Source organism: Diorhabda carinulata, chromosome 1 (genome assembly GCF_026250575.1).
Source record: "Diorhabda carinulata isolate Delta chromosome 1, icDioCari1.1, whole genome shotgun sequence".
NCBI lineage: Eukaryota > Metazoa > Arthropoda > Insecta > Coleoptera > Chrysomelidae > Diorhabda > Diorhabda carinulata.
Genome location: NC_079460.1, coordinates 34945196 through 34969348, shown reverse-complemented (window position 1 = coordinate 34969348; position 24153 = coordinate 34945196). Strand labels below are relative to the sequence as shown.

Genomic DNA, 24153 nt, shown 5'->3' with positions numbered 1-24153 from the left:
TTTTATATGGTAGAATGCGCTAGAAATTTTTAGTGCTAGCAATGAAGCTAGTCGCTTTTCATAGCGATCTTAGTATTCGAAAATATTTTTAAAATTCCCTTGTAAAACAATATTTTCTTGAAACAAATATCATTGTTTTAAGGAAATATCGAATAAAATTTTTGCATAAAAGTCATTTTGAGAGTATGCAACTAATTATACATCATTAGATAAAGCAAAAAGTAAATATTATTCCGATATATATATTTTATTCTTTGTAAATATGGATTAGAATTTTTAAAGTTTGACTATAACATATATTCATATATAGTTAATCCAACAGAACATAATATTGTTCACTTATGTATATATGACGTCAATTTAATGTGACGTAAATGAAGAGCGAAATCTACAAGCGAAAATATGTACTAAAATCTAGTAATCGAGTAATTTAGTAGATCCTTATATATGTTCTGTGTTTTTATATGTGGCGATGACGGATTAGGAAAAATTGGTGAAAATGTCCGGAAAAACATTTCCAGTGGATAAATTAGTGCGTGTAGGTTATTATGAACTTGAAAAAACAATTGGAAAAGGCAATTTCGCCGTAGTCAAGTTGGCCACTCACATTGTCACACGAACTAAGGTTTGTTAAAGAATCTCAATATCAACATCTCAAATGTCAAAATGCATGTAATTTTCTCAAATTTTATACTTTATGTCGCAGTAATAACATTAATAAACATTTTACATTATTAGCTGATGTTGTTAATTTTTATTACATTCAAAAGTAGTCAAAATCCTAAATATCTAATTGTTAGAAAAATATAACTTACTGTATTATCAAGAATATATATTTTTAACGCAAATATATATATATTATACATTAAAATGAAAAAAAATGCATATGTTTGCTAATTTATTTAAACAAATATTTAGAGGTTGTGTATTATAATCATAAATCTGCAATATCAAGGACAACTTCATTCGAACTCTTAAAAATTAATAAACCTTTATTGACTTGCCAGATTAATAAACCAAGCAAATACCACTGCAAAGGTTTTAAACGTGTTGAGATAATCAGATTTCGGAAAACCAGATAAGTGAATCCTATGTCAATTTCATTAGCACTTTAACTAATTGGTCAATAAACAGGTGAAGTAATTTCATCATTTAAAGAAGTAACTTGTAAATTCCAACAAAACATTTGAATTTGAATTAGCTATTTCTCAACAGTCTTTTGTGAATTTAAACTCCATAGAAAAATTCATGATAGTGGAACAATTCATATCGAACCTTATTTGAACTACTGCAGTTTTAAAAGATACATGAACCAATTATCTTCTTCAATCAGCCCTTGCATGTTGAGGTACTAAATACAAATTATTTATTTGATATTGTTAACAATTCCTGACTTGTCAATGTACAATATCCATAAATCTAATATTTATTATAAATTATTAGATCACTCACTTTAGTAAATGAATAACTATATTTTTATTGGATACATTTTCAAAAGTAATATCCAAATAAAATATATTATTATTTATACTCTTATAATCTAGGATTTATTAGATCTTAAAGTTTATAATAACCACATACTTTGTTTGCAACAATTAAAAATTAATTTACAGATAAACATAATTAGGAGACAAATGAATAATTTATAACATAGAATTTACAAAAATAATAAACAATAACAAACACAATATTGTTGGCTCCCAACAGGACTATTGACCAAATCCTTTCTGCAAAATATTTCTAAATTATGAAAAAGTTACGTAAATTATGCAGTAGGTGTTAATTAAAAATTATTTATGTATTTATTTTTTATAACAACTATATACTATAAGTTAATATGTCTTTCAAAAGTGTATTGTTTGCTCTAATTGTATTATATTTAGATAACAATAAAGATTAAATAATATTATTGTTTCAATGACATATTTTAATTGATGCAAAATTTATAATACACTATACCTCCATGATGTCAGAATGAACTCAAAATTACTGTCACTTTCTCATCGAATCTTCTTCAGCAATTGATTTTTCAAATGTTATTTTATTGCATTGTAATTATTTAGTTTATTTAAAGGTTTTAATCATATTCAAATATTTGATGAATAATAAAATTTGCCTCAGGTTGACTTAGCCTCAAAGTATATTGCTTGATTAAGAGATTTATTTACATTAAGAATCAGGACAATTATATATTTTTTACAACCAAAATTTAGAAGTAAAATTACTACAATAGTACAAAATGTTAGCCAAGTTCCTCATCCAACTCGAGGAGCAGCTAATATAGATAATTATCATAACTCTACCTAAATATAATAAAAAATGAAGTTTTTTGCTTATAATGTGAAACTTAGTGTTAAACATTTATCAATAGGGTATCTGCTTTATTCAATTGAAAGATATAATAGGACATAAAAGAAGTGATGAATCTATAACATGTGTTAGCATTTAAAATCAATTAACATGTGATATCTTTTTCCAACATTAATTGTGTTAATCTATCAATAGCTAATAATCCTGGCTAAATAAAAAATATAATTAGATATGAAGTCTTCACAACATGTGTGTATTCAATAGACAATATGGATGGTCAATAACTACAAAATTTCAGTTTTCATCTATAAAGGAGATTTGGTGAAATTAGATATTTATATGACCATAAAGATATCTAAGTTTACACTTTTTGAACATCCACAGCAAGTTTCAGTTCAAAAATTGGTCTTAAAAATCAAATGTCAGTGTTTAGGTTTCAATTTCCAGTGTTTTAATTCCATTTTTCAATGTTATGGTTTCAGTTTTCAGTGTTTCAGTTAGAAAGCCAATAGTGTTCAATTTTTGGTTGATTATAAATATTTTTATAATCAACTTTTTAATATATTGATGTATTATTTGATAGGATCAGTAACACTTTAATATTTTTTTGAGTCACTTATAGATTTGTTTTCATCCATCTTAATCTAAACTAGTATTTTTGAATTCAAGTTTTATCTATGATTATTTAGCCAAAATAATTATGTCCTACATATTGGTTTAATATAATCTAATTATTATCTTTTATGATTGATCTGATTATATTTCCACTTAAAATTCTATGTACAAGTTTTTTCAAATATTAGTATTATATAAACAGATTTATCACCATGGAAATTCTTTTATTAGATTGTAAAACGGACAAAAAATAACTACAACTTTACCATTGTAAGTTTTTATTCAGACTGAAACGTTCTAAAGTAAACCCTCAAAATGGACATACAATGATCCTCTCAAAAGTAAGATCATATCATTCTTGATCTTTCAAATATGTATGACACATCTTAAATACATCATAATATTTCACATCTTAACTTAACAACTATTCCTTCAATATAGTCAGTACCTTTGGGGGAGGGGAATATTAAAATTCTGATAATGAATTTTTCATCAAGGACTCAATTCTTTTTGTTTTTTGTTCTTTTCCAAACTGTATTCTAGTCAGACTGAATATTTTTTAGTATTTCTGGTTACAGCAGAGTCATTTGATAAACTTCCATTGTCACTCCCATGGATTCTAATATTTCCCTACTTCTTGTAAGTAAGACAGATACAAAAAATACATTATAGAATCGAAAAATTCATCTAAAGCAGTGTCATTCTTTGGTTGAAAGATTTGAGAAGAAACTTAGAAAGTCACAGAAATTAATTTTTGTTAGTAACTTGATAGAACCATTTCTTGCAAATATATTAATGATTAAATTAAAAAGTAACTTTTTTATTTTAGGTTGCCATCAAAATAATCGATAAGACTGTCCTAGATGAAGAAAACTTGACAAAGATATTTAGAGAGACTGCTATATTGAAGAAATTAAAACATCCCCACATCACAAGGCTATATCAGCTTATGGAGACTAATCAAACTATATACTTGGTCACTGAATATGCAAGTAAAGGAGAAATATTTGGTAAGATTATTCTTATACTATTTTTTTAAATGTAAAAACGTCTTTGGATAAGTAAAAACAACAAAAAATAGGTAAAATTTCTGGTTTGATAATGATTTTGTTAATGAAGAGTGGAAAGTAGCTAGGTTAAAATAATTAAGTTTATTAAAATTAGCAAATTAAACTGATTAGCACATATTCTGTGAATGAATTGAATAAATCCAGTAAAAATTACAAGAACCGCAAGGTAGAGGACAACCAAAATCCTAATAGTTAGAGTTGAATGGAATTTTGGAGTGTTGAATTTTAGTGACTGGAGAACTCTTGTCACCTAGAGAAATGCTTTGAAATCTCTTCAGAAGAAAGCATTGGCCCACCCTGGGCTCTTGCTGGATTTATGATGATATACAAAACTAATAGATGAACCCTTGTATTAAAAAAGAACTATAGTTAAATATTTATTTTAGATCATTTGGTTGCCAAAGGTAGAATGACAGAGCCAGAAGCCAAAAGGATATTCAATCAGATCGTGTCTGCCGTAAGCTATTGCCATTCTCAGGGGGTAGTTCATAGAGACTTAAAGGCTGAAAATTTACTTTTAGATCATAATCTTGATATCAAAGTAAGTAGATACTTTTTGAATAACTTTTTTCCAATTGATTCATAGTTAACCTAGTTAGGTACAAACCAATGACGGTTAATATGTTGAAGTTGGTCAAATTATAAGCTTTACTGACTTCCTAGTGATTTTAAGGTTGTACCAAAGCGAATTTTCAAGCAAAAAATAATATGCAAGAACTAGTGACGAAATTTAATTTGTGTTGAAGTAATAGAAATAGCTAGAAACTGAACAGGGGCTGAAAATTAATTTGGTCTAACACAAAAATTTACAGATAATAAAATTTATTTTATTTTTTATTTTCACATTCTACCAGATTAATTTAACAGAAATGTCCATTTCAATATACCTAGTTTAATAATAATAATTCAACTTAATGGAGCACACATCTTTCAATATTTTATATAGTTTTCCATTTATTGTGTTAAAACTATGCAAGACTCCTCTATTATTGTTGTTATTGGATTAATACATTGTTTAAGATTAACTTATAAATGGATTATAATAGTAATTATTGCACACTATTATTAATATTATATCATAATTAAATTGTTTTAATTTTTTAGTTGGCTGATTTTGGATTTAGCAATCAATTTACTGAAGGTTGTTTATTGTCAACATTTTGTGGTTCTCCTCCATATGCAGCACCAGAATTATTTCAAGGCCTCAAATATGATGGGCCTAAGGCAGATATTTGGGTATGCTCAATTGATATTATTCTCATCTTTCACTTTAATGAGATACCTTAGCACTTATTTTACAGTTGATAGATAGATAGATATTATATTATTGATAATACTCGAGGCAAATATGATGTCTATTGGTTTCATTGAAAATAAAAGTTTTTTTATTTTTATTCTTGTTAGCATTATCCATTTTTTAATGATTTTATGATCATAGTTCCGTATTTGTGTTGAATATGTTCTCTATTGAATTTGTTGATAAAGTGATTAACTTGTAATTACAATGGGCTCTTGTTAGATTAAAATTTGTTATCAACTTGTTGATGTTAGTTTAATTGAAATAAAATTTATTTTCTTATTTGGAATTGGAATATTACAGTGTGATACATTGAATAATCTTTTGCCTTTCTCATAGAAAAAAATTCAATAATGTAATGCATCTTTTTTATATGATCGGAGCTGATTATATTTTTGACATGTTTGCTGAAATTGTACTAGAGCCAAACTCAATATGACATAAGTTCAGTTAATGAATTTAACATTGTCGACAAAAAAATTGAAACAAATTTTGTGGATGTCAAATACATAACTTTTTTCTAATTATAAGTAAATATTTCATACAAGAACTACACATATAATTTAAAATTTTTGTTTTTTTTTTTAATTGTATGAAAAAGACGAGGGCACCTAATTCTACATAAAAAATTGAATTTGATTTGTTTTCAAGTTATCTACTCTTAAAAATTTGAATGTGTTTCATAGGAAGTAATAGATATACTTCATATATATGCTTTTTAGCTCTAACTACTATTATAATCAAAATTGTCCACACACATTGTTTATACAAAAATATATGCAAACACGATGTTGTTTAATTACTGATGCCTCAGACTCTCAAGCAACTAGAATAAGTAGATTATCTCTAGTTAAATTTTTGTAACTTTCTTATTCTGGGATAATCAACATTATGCTAGACATGTATACCTTATTTAATATTGTCTGATTATCTTATCTGCAATAAATTTTTTGTTTCTTTTAATATAGGAATTAAAACTGAAAAGGTTCATGAAGTTATTTATCAACACAAGTAATATTTTCATTTAATTTTCTTAATCTGGAACAATTTTAATTTGTGGTGCTTCATTCACTTTGTTCATATGTTTTGGTGAATTGACATTAACTGATTATTTCAAAAGTCATTCATGGCTTTTGCTAGGTTTTCATTAATAAAAATTTCGATTTCGATTTTTAATTAACTATACTATACTCCATAATTCACCATTTGTATTTTATAAATTATATTATCATATTTGTTTCTTAATAAGTTGTATTATTTTTTATTGAATAATCTTGTTAATACCATCAATATCGAGGAGTACTTTGTAGCCTTTATCAATTCCACAAATACAAATAATTGCATCAACACTTGGTTCATCTCATGCTATTTATTTTTCTCTTCATTAATTCAACACACAATTTGCATAATTATTAGGAAACTTCTTTTCTGTTGTTTGAGTCTACTATGTGATTAAAAATTGAGAAAAATAATTAAATTTATGATTATAATTTTACTGTCTTTTAGAATCTGCAATCATATTAACATATTTATTGATTTGATTAATTTTTTTTCAGAGTTTAGGTGTAGTTCTTTATGTTTTGGTTTGTGGTTCCCTTCCATTTGATGGTCCAACGTTGCATGCCTTGAGAAATGTTGTGATAGAAGGAAAATTCCGAATACCTTATTTTATGTCACAAGGTTGGTTATGTTTTTGTAAATAACTATACTTACCTCTATCTTCTATTAATAAGAGGGGAAAGTTTTTAGGATTTATCAAAAATCACTTTAAAAAATGTGTGACCAACAATTTATATTTAAAAAAATGCAAAAATAGTATATAAAGTTCTTATTTTTCATTAGCCTAGGAACTTATCCAATAAAAATATTAGATAATTTAAGTTTTATTGCAATTATCTATTATCAAGGTATCAATTATTAGCAGGTCTGTTTTATCACTACTATATGTATGTATGGGTTTTGGGGTATCAAATACGCTACAATCCAAAAAAATTATTGTGTCCCCCTTTCTTGCTGCAATGCTGGAGAACCCAGTGTTTACAGCTGATCCATCAATGCCACTTCTTTTAAAAAGTCTAGAATGTGGGATAGCTGTAATTGCCAGAGATCTTTGTCTTCTATTTCAAGCAGGATGATGATCTGTTTGAGATAGTTCCTCTCTAGATTGAACTGAACACATTTTTTAATTGCATAATTTCTGCTTGGAAAATGCTTGGTGCGCTGCCCAGGCTTTCAAAGTGTTTGGTTCTGGGCCTGTACACTCCTATTTCAGTTCGGTTTTCTGTTTTAGATCCGTCTGTATACCATTTAATGGCATTTCTGTTCCTTTCTTGTATGATGTTTTGAACTCACTTGCTTTTACAGTTTGAGGTCAAGTTTTTCTCAGAGGTAAACTTTTTCAATGCAACGTCCTGAGGCATGTCCCAGGGTTTTACTACTATAATATAATAGCCAACTATACTTGGAAAAAAAAATAGAGCATTTAAATAGAATCCACTTTTGCTCAATTAAATTTAACATTATTAAAATACTCATTACTAATTCACTTTTTCTATTTTGTAGAGTGTGAGCATTTAATCAGACACATGTTGGTGGTAGATCCGGAGAAAAGACTGAGAATTCCACAGATACTAAAACACCGATGGTTAAATGATGTTCCTCCTGTTGAAAATGTTATATTGGAAAAAGATTTGCAGTTAAACAAAACTGTTATAGATCATATGTTACAGTTACCTAACTTGAATCAAAATATGATTGTACAGAGCTTAAAAACTAATTCATTTGATCACATATATGCCATTTATAATCTGTTGTTAGATAAATTACATCAAAGGACTATTAATTTCCAGTCTAAAGTTCTTGAACAGAGAAGGGAACAGAAAATCGAAGAACAAACTGAATCTGGTAAGCATTATGATGTATGTAATATTAAAGAGTAGGATCTATCTCTGTCAATGAACCTGTAATTTTGTTCAGCTTTCATTTTATTTGTTTCTATTTTGTGTACTCAAACATATTTTCAGTGATGCAAATGTTTTTTTTTTACTTTATTGCTGTTTACTTGGAAATCCATACTTCTGCTATCTTCCCGTATAATAGATGTTGTTTTTTGCTGATTTTAGAAGAAAAACTAGCGAAAATAAACGAAAGAAGTGAATCATTCAACGAAAACCGCCTCGCTACTCAATTGACAACTGCTAATTCTGATGGTCACAATATAAAACAAGACACGCTAGAGCTATTTAACTATAGAAGGGAGAGTTTCAATGAAAACTGCTTAAGAGAAATGAACGATGATTCGAATGATAGGTTAAAATGTTTGAACGAAGGCGCTCCAGATGAAGTGGGATCCCCTTTTGTTTCAATGCCGACAATACCCGCTGTATATTTAGCTGGAGACCAGGAAAATCAACTTCTAGAAAAGGTATATTCAACTCTTCTTTTATTATTTCAATACTGCCTGTGTCTGTCATTTTAATTGTTTCCTTTTAAGGGAAATTGACTTATTTTGAACAGGGTAGTTTGAGATGTGAAATTTTAGTATTTTGTATCACAATTTTCAATATCAAATTCACAGTTTACTATTTTAAAGATAGAAATAATGTAATTTTTTAGTATGGAGAAGTAGATATGGATACAAACGACGATACTTATTCCATGGCTGTCTCATCTACAACATCTACATCTACTGGTTATAGTAGTTGTAATTCTTCAGGTGATAAATATTTGACTGTGAGGCGGCATACTGTTGGGCCGGGAGATCCTGCACACGAACAGGTATGTTTTTTCATCATTATTTAAAATATTTAATTATTTTTCTATATTTGATTTTTAAAAAAAAATTGTTTGAAGGTACTGGAAACCCATTACATGGCTCATCCTCAACACAATACAAATGGTGCTAAATTGCTTCCTAACACAAATCTTCCTCTAAATTTGACCACCCTTGCACAACAAAACCCACACTATTTTGGAGGAAAGGATCCACATTTGTTAAAACCACCTGTAGTGTTGAGTGCTGCAGGAGGATTTGGAAGAAGAGCTTCGGGTGAGAAAATTATTAATGAAGATGTTTACTACATTAAGTATATATGTTGTGTTTATAATATAATTTTGATTTCTCTTCAATAACTATATATCTGAACGTTACAAGAGTATTTTAAAACATTTTATAAGTATGAAATATTTTATCCTTTCAAAATATCAAAGCATAATTAATTTTGTAGATGGTGGAGCTAATTTGCACATGGCTTGGGGCACTCCCGGTTCCCATGATCAGTTATCCATGATGTCTACAAGTTCCAGTGGAAATCCTAGTTTAAGTAGTAGCGGCACAGGAACACAATTAATAGAACACAATCAACATGTTTTGGATGAATTAGCAGTTGCGAGGTGAATAGCTATAAGACGAATTTTGAACAAACCCCATTATAAGACAAACACTAGATATTTTGTTGAATACGTCCCTACAGTTTTCCAAAGAATGATAATTTTATTAATAAAAATTGAGTATTTAAATCATTGGTAATATGCAAAAGTAAATAGCTCTGCATTGTATCAAAAATTTATAATGTCGTTTTATTAAAGGTACATGCAAAGTAGAGGAAATACTCAAAGACATACAATGCCAAATCCAGAAGATATCCATACTATGCATTCGGCTCCTTCAACTGGAGCACGAGTGAGACGAACAGGTCTTCTCACTGTAACAGAGCGTCCAGGTGAATATAAATATATTTGCTTATGAAGTGTTTCAATGTGCATTGTATTTTAGCTATTTTGTTGTCGTCACTACCAAACTGTAGCTTTGTTTTCTACCAAAATGAACACCAAGTGATTCAGTTCCTTAGATCTCGTTTGTATTTAGTGTGATGATGCTCAATGGAATAAAAAATTCATTAGAAAAAGATTAATTGTGAAAAAAAAATTAGTGATGAAGAATTACTGTTATTGTAGTTTTTCTTATTTTTATTTAATTTTGTTAGAAAACAAGTCTATCACTTTTTTTAACATTTCCTTTTTCATTTTTGCTATTTTATTGTAAACGGCATTTTGTTTTTATTTTTTTTATTATTATTTTGCATGCCTGTTTTGTTAGTAATTCCTCCTGAAGTCGTGATGGAAGTAGAAGCACGCATGAATCGCAATTATATGCCTACTATATTACCTACACGTAAACAATCCAGGCACAAACCCCCCCTGCCCACGGTCCAAGAACTACAAGGTAGGTTACCAGTATGCTCGAAACATTGAAACTTGAAACATAAGAGTCTTTTATATTGAACTTATATTATTTAAACTCTTATAAAAACATTTTTTTAATTATACATATATATATATATATTGTTGAGCACTCCCACTTTTATATTCTTATTGATACTTTTTCTTAATAAACTTTCATTGATTTAATTGAATAATGTACGTTCAATAAAATTACTTCAAAGAAAACTTCATCATGTAGAGGATGTGTGACACTCCAAATCGACTAATGTCATGAAGTACTTGGAGAAGTGTATCCTTAAATTAGCAATAAATAACGCAGAACTTTTATCTGCTGCTCTGGACCCAAATATCCCCTCAGTTTATTTATCCAAGGCAGGGAATGAAAATTTCTCCAATCATGTCCATAGAGGGCTTTTTCGACTATGCACATCAGATGTGTTTTAAAAATTACACAAGATATATTTTTTTTTTCAAAGACAGTATTAACAACCTGCTATGAACAAAAGTTTGTGTTGGCTACATAGCTGATGGTTTTATGTACATTAATTTTCTATAGATCTGTGTGTATTCTGAGCAATAAAGTAGTTTGTAACTTTCCAAATAAATCAATTTTTGTGTATCTTCAACTTATAGATATGATTGAAATATTTCATCAGGTCATCGATTCTCAGTTCAATTGCACTTTTTGTTGTTTGAACAGTTTTGATTTTGCTATTACTTCTTGAATGTTTTTTTTGTATATGAAGAATTTTCTAAACAAATGATGAAAATAAATGTAATCATCAAGAAAACACCTCTTTTATTAATAAAAAGGAAAAGAAGACCAATTAAATTAAGAGAATATCTTATACAAATTCCTAATTAGAAATGACCAGAATTTAAATTTAGGGGTTTGGACTTGACTAGTTCATTTAATTTATCTTTTGTACTACATTTGTAGTTATATCCGTAGTTGATATTTGTTATTCTAAATAAAACACTTTGTATGCTTTATAATTTTTTTATGTCACTCCTAATTTGAGTCCAAATTTGTTTTTGTGGCATTATTTTAACATTCTATACCATAACCATAAATTTTTAATAAGACAAATATTCTATGTTTGTACCTTCAGGAAGAGAACAAAAATCAATGGAAAGGTTTTCTCCAGTAAGAAGAGGTAGTGAAGGATCTGCAGGAGGTAGTCGTACTCTAACATCCTCGTCACAGGAACAACGCCTTCAAAGGGGACTTTCAACAAGAAACAGTCCCCCTAGATCTATTCCAGGTAATTCAGTGTCAATATTAAACAGCTCAAAACATACAGAAATGAATATTGTTTATAGATAATTGTTTGTTATTTCTTTGGTTAAATTAACAATAATCTAATTATATAGGTGAGCTTTTATGTTAATTTATTCGTCCATTTCAGGCTCTCCAATTCACCAGAAGTTTATGTCTGAACAACCATTGCGTCATCATATGTCCGAGTGTACATCGCCTATTCATCAATTTTATCAAACACTCCCAGAGTCAGTTACTCTACAGGATCTCCAAAATTTTTCAACAAATATCGATCCAACTTTAGGTTTACCTCCTGAGAACTATCAACAACACAACTATGGTCCCTACGAAGCTACAAATCGAAGTCCTACTTATTCTTATGACTCGATTAATAGAAGTCCGTTACATTCATCGCCTTATACCACTACCAATTTAACATCATCGCCCATCGGTCCTACAGTATACAGTCAAGTTCCGAATTTAGGTTTGTATTCCGGCAGTAATTCGCCCATTTTAAATCCACTATTGAGTCCCAATACTTCACCAGTATTTGGAGGATATGGTCAAAGTACACAAGGGAGTAGCATATCATCTATCACACAAGGTAAATGGTGATTTGTTAATTCTATATAGAACGAATCAAAACTCATTACTCATTCATTACAATTAGAAATCAGAAGATACAAGTATATCTCTAGTTTATACATAGATTCGTTAAGAATCTCTAAACTGTGGTGTACACAATACAATAATACAAAGTAATTACCATTAATAATGTCTTTTTAGGAATAAGCGGATTAAATACAGCTAGCACAGGTTCAATAACCCAAGGAATTCCTTCTGGTAATCTTCAACTGGAAATGCGTAATCAGCAGCTCCTTGATGACTCAAAAATGGATACATCGTTTTCCACGAACTTGTCTTATATGGGCGGGCAGGCACCCCCTCAAAACTACTTACATATTCTTAATATTCATGGTCATAGAAGTCTCACCAATTCACCTATCAGTAATCCAGGTAGTCCTGGATTGGATATGATTCAAGAAGAAATACCAGTTCAAAGCTGCAGTAAGACCGAACAAGGACATCCACAAATATCTGTAACAGATGTTTTAGGCAAGTAGCACTGATTTCTGTTTTAAAAATTAACAAATATGTTCTTTGAAGCTTCTCTTGTATATATATATATATATATATATATATATATATATATATATATATATATATATATATACATATAATGTATATATATACATATATATATATATGTGTGTGTGTGTGTGTGCGTGTGTGTGTGTGTGTGTGTGTGTGTGTGTGTGTGTGTGTGTGTGTGTGTGTGTGTGTGCGTGTGTGTGTGTGTGTGTGTGTGTGTGTGTGTGTGTGTGTGTAAAGAGTTGTCTTTGTGACAATCCAAAAATTTGATTTCTATAACCAAATCAAAAGTAATTTTTGAAAACAAAAAATGAATTTATTCTGTACATGAAAGATAATAATATAAATAATTTTACGTAGACAACTTATTAGACTGGAGCTATGGACCAACCATATATAATATCAAAATAATCAATATCTCAATTATCTGCCAATATCTATAATCATAATCTGTTTAGGAAGTGAAGTAACCCTTGTTGCCGGTTCGGATACTTCAGAAGACTCCATGGATAGTCTAGATAACCAAAGACTTCAAAAAATACCCCAGTTCATTATATCCGAACCAGCTGATAATTCTCCTTCTATAACTAGAGGAATCGGACGTAAAACCAGTCAAGAAAACGATACAAAACGTCACGAAATTGAAACTCAAAATAATAGCGAAGAGTTTCTTCCTAGACGAAACTCTGATAAAAGTTCCTGTTATTCTGACGACTCTCTCTCGAACGACAGGTATGTTTTGTGTTCCCTATTTTGTATAAGCTGATACGATTAGTAGTAAGTCTGTCTTTAAACATGTACTGTAATCTGCCCTTAGGACCACAATATACTATTTTTTACAGTTTGAGTATTGGAAACCAGAGTCCCAGTTCAAGTTCGAACACTCAATCGAGCCATGCCTTTGACAGTGATATAAGACACAGGCCGATTGACACGTACGCTACAATAGATCAAGAATTACGAAATGCTGAAGGCACGGAAAACTTTCAAATCTTTCGGAACCTAAAAATGAGCAATATGGCTTGGAATACAACTCAGTCACTGGAAAGTGTATGTGAGGATTCTTTTAAAGCAGTGGTCTTCAACCTTTTTGAACTTAAGGTCCAAAATTTCTTTATTATAGTTGTTCGGGCCGCAGTATAATAAAAACATATATATATATATATATATATATATATATATATATATATATATATATATATATATAATAATTTTTATTTATTTAGAAAAACATTCAAATTTAATCGGTGGGATATTTGACATTGTTTATTCTTAACTAATTCATCAATATCTGCCCCAATAGCCGTTGTTGCAATTCTCAAACTATTTTCAAGATGAACATCGGTAATTCTGGTCCTTGTTTTGGATTTCACAATCTCCATTTGAGAGAATAGCTGCTCGCATAGATATGTGGTTCCAAAAAGTGATGTCATTTTCAGTGATGGTCTCTCATTTTCGGATAGTCGGAAATAGACCAGTATTTTGAATAAAACTCAATCAGACCAGCAGAATTGAATTTATCTTTTAAAACAGAGTTACACTGCAACTCTATCAATTCCATCTGCATTTCTTCAGGTACATCTTCCACAGAAACACTGAATGGTCGTGCGAATAAATTTAGGCATTTCTCATTTTTGCGAAAATCGATTAACGTGAGTCGATTTCTGTTATCAGCTCTTAAAGTGCAGAAATATATTTATCCATGTCTGAAATCTGACAAAACGACAGATGAGGAAAATGCGTAGTAATATTTTTTTAACTGATTGATCCATAAGTCCAGCTTCACTTCAAACGTTTTAAAATATTATTCACTTCAACTCTCAGCGCAGTACACAAACACTTCCGTACACGCTGACTCTCAGTAGCGAACTGAAACTAATCAAACCATTGGCGTCTTCAAACGCACGCCCCACGCGCATATCGCGTTGCTGCATAGGTAGGCGCGCCTCAAGGAAAGGAAACAAAGAGTAGGGTGGTCCACTTCGAGAAACCGGTTTGGTGACGTAACAAATAACCGAACTCAAGTCAACCAATTACGCAAATCTCACTGTTTATGTAAATTTGGGTCAATATGCATTTTATGATATGATATAATGCCAGAAATTGACCAGCTTTGCTGTGATATGTACGCAAACTTAGTAGATATTGTCGGGCCGTTAAAAAAACCGAGCGCGGGCCGCGGGTTGAAGGCCGCTGTTTTAAAGTATTATTTCTCCTACAAATAATGGCTGTACATTACTAGGCTTTAATAATAATAATCTTGAACCAGTTTAACGTTTTATAGAATATAAATACTGTAAAAAAATTTTTATTCAATTGTTTCCTGTCTCTTATGCTTTTCAATACAACAATTTGAGTTTGTTTATATTTTAATGTTGTCCCCAAAAACCTATATAAACTAAATAACGTTCTAATTATTCATTATAAGCCACCTTAGATGATGAAAATTGATGTTTTTTGCATTACACACCCACCTCATAACATAAAATTATTTATATTGCTTATTCAGATTTTAATTTACAATAACTGTGATCACTGTTTTCAGAATCGTGAAGCTTCCAGTCCCCTTTGCCAGGTTCCAGTGGAAACAAACCTGCACAAAAATTCAGGCTCCTACGAATTCGAACTATCAGAAGTATGTTCTAAATTACAATCAACTGACATATTGGAAATGGTCAAAAAAACTATCAATGACCAAATTCCACCCAAAACGTGTCTTAGTTCAGAAGAGCTCAGCGATAGGTTAAGCCTTGAATACGAAGGAGGCCTTCAGATCGAGCTTAAAATAGTTGACAAGCCTCGAGGTGACTCTAAAGGGCTGAAAATGAGAAGGATATCTGGTGATCACCTGGTTTATAACCAGGTGTGTCAACAGCTAATCTCCTGTATGACTGTTTCCTAGCATTTAAAGTAATTTTTTTAAATGTTGTTATTGTTTTCGTTTTGTCATGACGCGAATCTAGAAGACGCTCCCATATTGGGTAAATATGCTAAGCATTGTTGTATATTAAGGGGGATTACAAAAAGTATATTTGAATATTTCAGGTTTTTAGTAATGTGGATAGATCTACAAGAACGACTAGTAATAGTACCTTTTTATCATTGTGTTGAAGATCTTTTATTTTTTTAGAACTATGTTCTGAAACAGCATTATGTACATTTTTATAGCTACGCATATGATGAACTTCTACTTTCAACTGTTTGACGCCTACATCAACAAACCCATTATTTAAAATTTGTATTAAATTTGGCGTATGTGTTCACTTGTTAAATGTAACAAGATACACTTTTACCTTAAGACTTCAATTTGGTCTTCTATTTTTCTTTTATTGTCTACTCCCCTTTTCTAGATTTTTGACATTTCCCTGTTATCACTTTTCTAACTATTTTTCACTAAAATGGTGCCCTGTGTGGCATGTCTTATTTCATTTCTGCAAGTTAGAAATAGGTACCTTCCTGATGGTTTCCAAAGTAAAAAATCTCTGTTCAATAACCCTTGCATTATATCTACGAAAAACAGCTGTACCAATTTCTAAAGATATGTGTAACTATTAAGAGCATCTATTGTAAGATAATTACAACACTGCATACAATTATCTTCTTTCATGTACTTACTTTTTCATGGGGCAACAGAAGTATTTCATAAAAGATTAATTTTTTTGAACAGTACATTTACAGAATGTATATCTTGTCTGCCATTTATTAGTTTCTAACGTTTTATTCTTGTTATACACATGATTCTGATTTGGTAGTTGGAGTTTGAAACAAAAACCTATTATCAAATACAAAGTTTAACAGTGAATGTTAAAATTTGCTGTGGATTTTGAAATTTTTAAAAGATAATATTTTGTGATTGTTTTTTTAATGATCTCTTAGTAATAACATGTCATGCTTAAAGTGGAACAAAACTTTTTTAACTCATCTTTGTAATATCGCTTCATAGAAAAGATATGTAATAATGTAATACTGTTGTTCTATTCTAACAATAGATTATAATCAGGATGGTCCAATAGCAAATTTGTGCTTTCTGATGTGATAGGATTATTCTTGAATTTAAATCGCGTTTGTGCCTATAGATACAACATTTCAAAAGATTGGATTTTTTCACCAAGAACCACCTCGCAAGAAATTTAATAATTTTTCTGTAATTTTACAGAAACAATATTTCCTGCAGCTTGCAGAAATGAAAATCCACATTTCCATCTCACATCTATTAAATTTAACTCCATACAAACCAGTACTTTACACGTCGCCCTAAAAAATTCTCATTGTGGTAGATATTCGGTAACATATCGTTCCACCAATGTGCTAACAATTAATCCAGAAGTTGAAAAAGCAACAAAGGCACTTCGTTGGATCTGCTGACTACATAAAAAACAGTTGAAAAATCATATGAACCACATGGAAGACTCTAAATAGAGCACTAGGACTATTCACAGTAGATATGATAATAATCCTACGTTTTAAATTGGCAATATGGCCAACCGCATATTAATTTACAATTTTTAGCTCCTTAAACAAATTAGGAATTTGATACAGTTATCTAATGGAGATAGACAAATATGTAAAATTATATAACTACTTTCAAACAGATTTTAATAGTATATTGTCTATAACTTTAATTTTAATATAAATATAAATTCTAGTATAACTTGTAAAGTATTAAGAATGGAAAGATTTTTGGTTAATGCTGTTAGTAATTTTCCATCTGTCGATGATGCTAAAAAAGTAGTTCCACTATATCATTAATTTTTAATTCATTATCAGTAATTTATTTTGCCATATTTGTCGACATTCCATAGATTTTATGATTTAATTTCATGTGGTTACCAGGTCCTACAATTGATTGAGTATCAAATACTCGTTATTAAACCCTGTGCTAGTAACAAATTTATTTTTTGAATGTTCTTATTTAGTTCTGGATGAATACATATTTTAGTAACTCGAGTAGAAAATTTAAAAGACCAATTCTTGACCACATTTTTTAGATCACATAACTTCACTCCTAATTTTCTGATATAAAATTGATAGTATATGTCGATTTTGGTTGATCTTTTCAGTCTGGACGAGACCTAATGGTCCAGAATTGGTGTGAAATATCGATCTGGACTTCAAAGTTTCCTTTAATTCGAACTAAGCATGGAAGTATTTCCTGCTCGGTCTACAAATAGGGGTTCTTGTATATCATGTTAAAAAATTAAACACGAGATACCATAAGGACTTCTCTAAAAAAACTTTGATTTTTTAATGGTTTAAAAATTGCCTTTTAGAGTGAATTTAACACTAGTGATTGTATTGTATATAAGATTTCCAATAATGTAAATAGTGCACAATATTCATTAATTATTGTAAATATTATTAATTAATACTACTTTTAACAACAGAAATACCATTTTTGTATGGATTTATTTCATCAAGTACACTGCAATATGTTTCATTAAATTGAAAATAGCCAATATGAATTCACTATTTTGGAACAGTTTTGTGAAGTAGATTATTGAAGTATTGCTTTAGTCATTACTGAAGTATTGTTGATATAGTGTAAGAGATAATTTCAGGTAGGCTAGTTTTGTGACATCCTATATCGGACGTCGATCGAGCATTCTGGCTGGCGGTAATGTTTGCGTTCATCAGTTCATCAAGTTTCTTTTTTTGTTTTTACTGAGCTTTTTGTAACATAAATCTATTATTGCCAGTTATTTTTATTGTTGTTTAAACTATGCCATACGATAATTTTATATTTAAAAAAAAATTTTCAAAATATTTTAGTGTGGCTGAAATTTTTATATGATGTTATTCAAGAATCTAAAAATCTAAAACTAATTTGTCAAACAATAATGCGATTGTTAAACCTTCAGCCAGACGGATCTAAACGGATAAGTGATTGGGCATGTAGGTATAGACAATTACGGGCCCTTTCACACCAAACGAATCAGAATCACTCCGAATCAAGTTGAATCTGATTGACCAATATTCGGCTTCGAGCGCTCCGTTTAAATGTGAAGGGACTCTTTCCGCCTTCAGACCGGACGAATCTGGTTCAATCAGGTCAATCACAGCAACAAAAATTTTTATAGATTCAGGTTGATTCAGCTGGTGTGAAAGAGTGGAGTTGACGAATCATATTCAACTTGATTCGGAGTGATCCAGAAGATTGATTCGGATTCGTTTGGTGTGAAAGGGGCCTACGTGTTAGTTGCGCTGCGCAGCCAGACGGATCTAAATGGAAAAGTGATTGGGCATGTAAGTACAGACAATTACGTTTAGTTGCGCAAGCGAGATAGGCGACAGCAGCTGTTTGTAGTGAAGATGGCGTTAGTTTAGTCACATTGATTCATACATTGCCGTTATTTTTAATGTTTTTGACAAAATTGTTATACAATGGCTAGTGAAAAATTGAAATGTGTTTTTTGGAAAGACAGAAATAGAAAAATAATAATTTTTATAGAAGATAAATTAAAAAAGTTCTACAAATACCTGTAATTTTAAAACTGAAATATGATAGTGTACAGTTACAAAACCATTGTCTTAATTTTGTCCAACAATGAAAAACTATTTTGATATATTAACCCATAAATTAATTTAGTAGTTTTCAATTCTTCCTCTGTAATTTATTTGACAACTATTTCTAGAACATGCAACAAAATGATACTTCACTTTTAGATCGGTCTGGCTGAAGGTTTGGCAACTTAATTTTAGGTTTTTAGATACTTTTATATATCATATAAAAATTTCAGCTCTACTAAAATATTTTGAAAAACAAACATCGATTCAAAATTAGCGTTTGGCTCACTTTAAACAACAATCAAAATATCTGGCAATAATAGATTCATGTTTCAAAAAGTTCAATAAAATTAATAAAAACAAAAGGAAACTTCTTAAAATGATTAAATTGATATTTTACATATACAGATAGGATGCGTACTGATGAACGCAACCTGTACCACCAAACAGAAAGCTCGTATGACGTCAAGGGAGTGAGAGAGACACTATATCTAAAAATTGGCCTGACCTGAAATTGTTGTTTTCCCGACTTTGCTAGCTCTCGTACCAATATGGGTTGACGATAATTTTTATGGATACATGAAGAAAGCTACGGTTTGTTTAACAATTCAGCAAGGTTACGATCAAAGTTTCATTGATTTCGGCGCAAACATGTATTGTTCTCACTTGCTGCAGGCAGAAAAGTATTTTAAAAAAATTCTTACTTTTCAAGTTGTATGCTGAGCTGCATTGTGTCATTTGCACTTTTGAGAGAAGAAAAGGATGTGTGGTATGTAAAAAAAAACGAAGTGTAACTGATTTGTTTTTAAAGAACAGCACAGAAGGAAAACTCCAGGAATATTTCAAAGTTACTACAAAAGTATTTGACATAGTTTTAAACTATATTTTAGAAGATACTACAATATAATTTTCAAGCAGATGCTTCGCTCGATCGTAATTTTATGTTCAAATCGCTTGAATACATATGTAAATAAAATACCGGTTGAAATCTGGCCATCAACAATCCTTAAGATTTTCACCCTCACAGAATGTCGCCTTTTCTCTAGCTATCTGTCTTAATAAATCGTAGCTTTTCATGATGATTAATTTACGTAAATGAAATGGGCAATAGTTCACGAAACTGTTTAAAATCAATCTTTATTTGTTTCTTCATATATTCTAAATATTGTTTTTCAACAAACGTTCTTGATATGAAAAAACAAGTAGCAGATAGAACTGAACTAAAAAAAGCATATATGCACATTCTCTTTTCTTTTGTCCCAGTGCCTTTTGTATCAGAATTTTGAATATGTATGTAAAAAAATCATGTAATAAATCAAAATTGCAAACTAAATAGATTCGCATTTCGCCTTGCTAACTGAATTGCACTTGGTCAGTAGTAAAAATTAACTTTAATGTTCAAAGACCCATTTGTAAATACCTATTTGACCACTGAATGTTGGTATCTAATTAACAGTGCTCTACATAGAGGTGATGAAAGGATACCCTTACAAAGTCAAAGGGATCGTTTTGTTTGAAATTTATCCGCTTTCTCATCAAGTCCTCTAATGAAGTGTGATTCAATACTAGTCGGAGCTAATAGTTTGTTTCTAGTTTATATGTATCTTTAGCCAGTAATTAGATTTTTTATTTACTGCCGATATTAATTATCTACATAATTCAACATGTCGCACCTCCGCTCAAATAGTGTCATAACTTACAAAATTAGAAAATCTCTATTGTACTATTGATGTCAGAAAACTTCAAAAATCTTATCCCAAATTATGTCACGCAAATAGTTGCTGTTGCAGTAAATTTGTCAGTTATATTCAATTTCAAACGCTTATTACTCGATAGTTTGTTTTTTTGACTTGATAACACTATTAGAGCGGAGGTGCGATGTGCCTTTTTTTAAATGTTTTAAATATTAACCATCTTATTATATGTAAAATACTGATCCATATGTTTCATGGCAGTACTTCTATAAAAACTTATATCGGGATCAAAATATCCCATATTAAACATATCGCACCCCTATTTTTATAGTGCCATAAGCAAACAAAAAAAGATTGTAAATGAAATATTTTCTAGATCAGTTAATTCGGTACTTAGGCGTACCAAATTAGGTGCACACACAGTTTGAAGATATCTTCACTCATTAGTCATATAAAATCTACAGATAGTAGTAAAAAAAATTTTTTTAATGATATGCCACTACTGTTGATGTTCATTTCATTTAAACTTGAGTTAGGACATAGGGCAAATAAATCGAAATATGAATTTATTTGTATTTCAGTTAAATGTAAGAAAATAACAGGAAAATATCAATCCCAAAAATGCCTACAAAAGATGTGTTAAACTTAAGTAGATCTCCATTTAATGTCAGAAAGAGGAACATCAAAAGATTCTTTATGTTATAAAAAATCAGTGTGGGTTATGGCACTACAGCTTTAATTTTTGTTACATTTGTTAAATGAGATGACATACTAGCTTACGGCCCTACTGATGGTGCATACAATCACGAGTAAATCATTATAATAGTGCCACTTGGCACCTCACGCGGAATCTGTTAATACCAAAGATATGGTAATATGGTACTATTAAATCCATCATCTTAAAGTATACATTGAACGGAAAATGTCAATTTTTGGGATATGGCACTATTGAAATAGGAGTGCGATATCTTTAATTTTTGCTTCATTATTCATACATTAATTATATACGAGACGATTCTCTTTATTCACATTGAGATTCAATTCTGGCTTTTAAAAATTTTCATACCAAATGTTATCTATAACTTCGAAAATATTTTCATATTAAGGTGATCACTATATGATAGTGCATAGTTTTTTTGGATAGTCATTTGCTGAATTAACTAGGAATTTTTCACCAATTGAAATGATATTATTAGGTGTAATATTAAGATGGGATCATACTTTTTAAATGTTAGTTGTTTTTATATGAGTATTTGTGGATTATAACAGTAATTTTTTTTGTCAGTCATATGTGTTAAAAACTGAAGTGTGGTAGTTTTATCAAAAACCATATATAATAATAATGTTGCAGTGCTCCATATTCTCGTGTGGAGTTGAATATCCGTTATAAGGGCGTTGAGTAAAACTATCATACAAGGCGCACAATAAATCAATTACAACAAATAAAAAATAAGTGCAATTTCATAATTAGATGCAAAGATAAGAAATATGTAAATTTGACATGTAGATATTATACATTATAAGCTATTTCCCAAAAATCTATTTCTAAATTAAATTGTGCATTAAAATTAGAATTTCTGATATGATAAATTTTATATAATAAATATTTCACTTAGGAGATGAATTTTCAATAAATAATTAAAACATTTTAATAATGCAAAACAACATCAAATTCAATTATCTTACTTATACCCAATGTTCGAAGTGCTTTACTTTACCAGAATTAAACAACTTTTAGGTTTTCTTATGAATCTGTAATTAATTTGATACCTTATATCGGATAGTATGAGACATTTTGCTTACAAAAAAATATTCATTTACTCTAAAATATTCATTTACTCTAAAATATTTTTGAAAAATTTCCAATTTTTGTTTTTTGCAGTTTATGATCTAAATTATGTTGAAAAAAAAAAATAAAAAACTTCTTTATGCACATGTTTTCAAACCAAACCAAACAGGTTGGGTCATGCGTGTTCTTATAGTAGTCAACACAATGACTAAAAATGACAATGATCCTCATTCAATCCCATTTTGTATTAGAATGTTACGCCATATTTAAATTGATTATTATTTTTATTATGAAATTTTATTTTATATAATGTTGAAACATTACAAAAGCTTACTTATTTTTTGGCTATCACTAGTACTTTTGTACTTTTATGTTACCATTGATCGATTTATACTTACTATGGTTGTAATGTATCATGACTAGACCTTACACACATGTTTTCGGTCATAGAAATAAAATTCTAACGTTATTTAGAAAATTATAGCGTTTAAATATTTACTCAATTATTAAATGCTTGAAAATCTTTAGAAAAAATACACATGATGTTAAGCAGCATATTGTATATTTTTATAAATATTGTAAATACGCAAAAACTTGTAACATTCCTTAATATGGCGAGATTCTCTTATGAATCCATGTCGTTATCACTTACCACAAATGTTAATTGTTTTATTATTATTTTTCAGAACTAATCTTTCGATTTAAAATAGGAGCAAATGTGGAAAAAACCTAAAGTATATTCAAATTATTGTTTCATATTATTAAAAATGTTTTCAATAATATAGTAAACATACAACATAACAGTTCATTTTTTAATATATAGTTTTCAAACTTTGTTGGATATATCCACATAATATTTTTTGCTATGCAAACAAAATTATACGCTAATTAGAGTGTATTGAAAAGTTTTCTTCATAATATTTTCTAGAATAAGGCTTTCCAATAGACAAACTTTTAACGCTCAATGCAAAGATTCAGTTCTTATTAATAAATAATCTTTCGTATTTTTTCTCACGATTGAGCAATAATAATGATTAATATTATAATTTAGTTTCCAATATACAATCCCATTGATTTAGAAATAAAACAGTATAATTTTTTATCCTGATTTGAAGATTTGACGGTTTTAATGCTTTGAGTTTTTAAATCCGTCGTCCGCTTATATTCAAGCATGTGAAAACGTGCAACATTCATCATATATTAATATTTTCAGACAGTTAGCAACCTATTGTACAAAA

General features: G+C 29.6%; 1 protein-coding gene across 4 annotated transcripts; it reads left to right on the top strand.

Annotated features, from left to right (window-relative positions):
* Positions 1-401: 401 nt before the first annotated feature.
* On the top strand, positions 402-22579 carry LOC130900045 (serine/threonine-protein kinase SIK3-like). Of its 4 annotated transcripts, none has more exons than XM_057810405.1 (18): positions 402-625; positions 3755-3935; positions 4382-4536; positions 5100-5231; positions 6849-6972; positions 7855-8196; positions 8415-8716; positions 8908-9069; positions 9145-9340; positions 9519-9684; positions 9880-10013; positions 10391-10516; positions 11628-11780; positions 11925-12380; positions 12563-12892; positions 13387-13660; positions 13771-13978; positions 15474-22579. In XM_057810405.1, exons 1-18 carry the CDS (start codon positions 500-502, stop codon positions 15828-15830), a joined length of 3924 nt encoding a protein of 1307 aa, XP_057666388.1. In that variant the 5' UTR covers positions 402-499; the 3' UTR covers positions 15831-22579. The 4 variants fall into 4 exon arrangements, with proteins under 4 accessions (XP_057666388.1, XP_057666473.1, XP_057666640.1 ...); XM_057810490.1 differs by having other exon boundaries at positions 405-625; positions 12563-12896; positions 13391-13660; XM_057810657.1 differs by having other exon boundaries at positions 407-625; positions 13771-13982.
* The last annotated feature ends 1574 nt before the right edge of the window (positions 22580-24153 follow it).

Bases quoted from the DNA above. Each gene is read 5' to 3' on its own strand.
- LOC130900045 (XM_057810405.1), top strand. From the start codon at position 500: ATGTCCGGAAAAACATTTCCAGTGGATAAATTAGTGCGTGTAGGTTAT. The intron at 626-3,754 runs GTTTGTTAAAGA...TTTTTATTTTAG, and splicing joins ACATTGTCACACGAACTAAG to GTTGCCATCAAAATAATCGA. The intron at 8,197-8,414 runs GTAAGCATTATG...TGCTGATTTTAG, and splicing joins CGAAGAACAAACTGAATCTG to AAGAAAAACTAGCGAAAATA.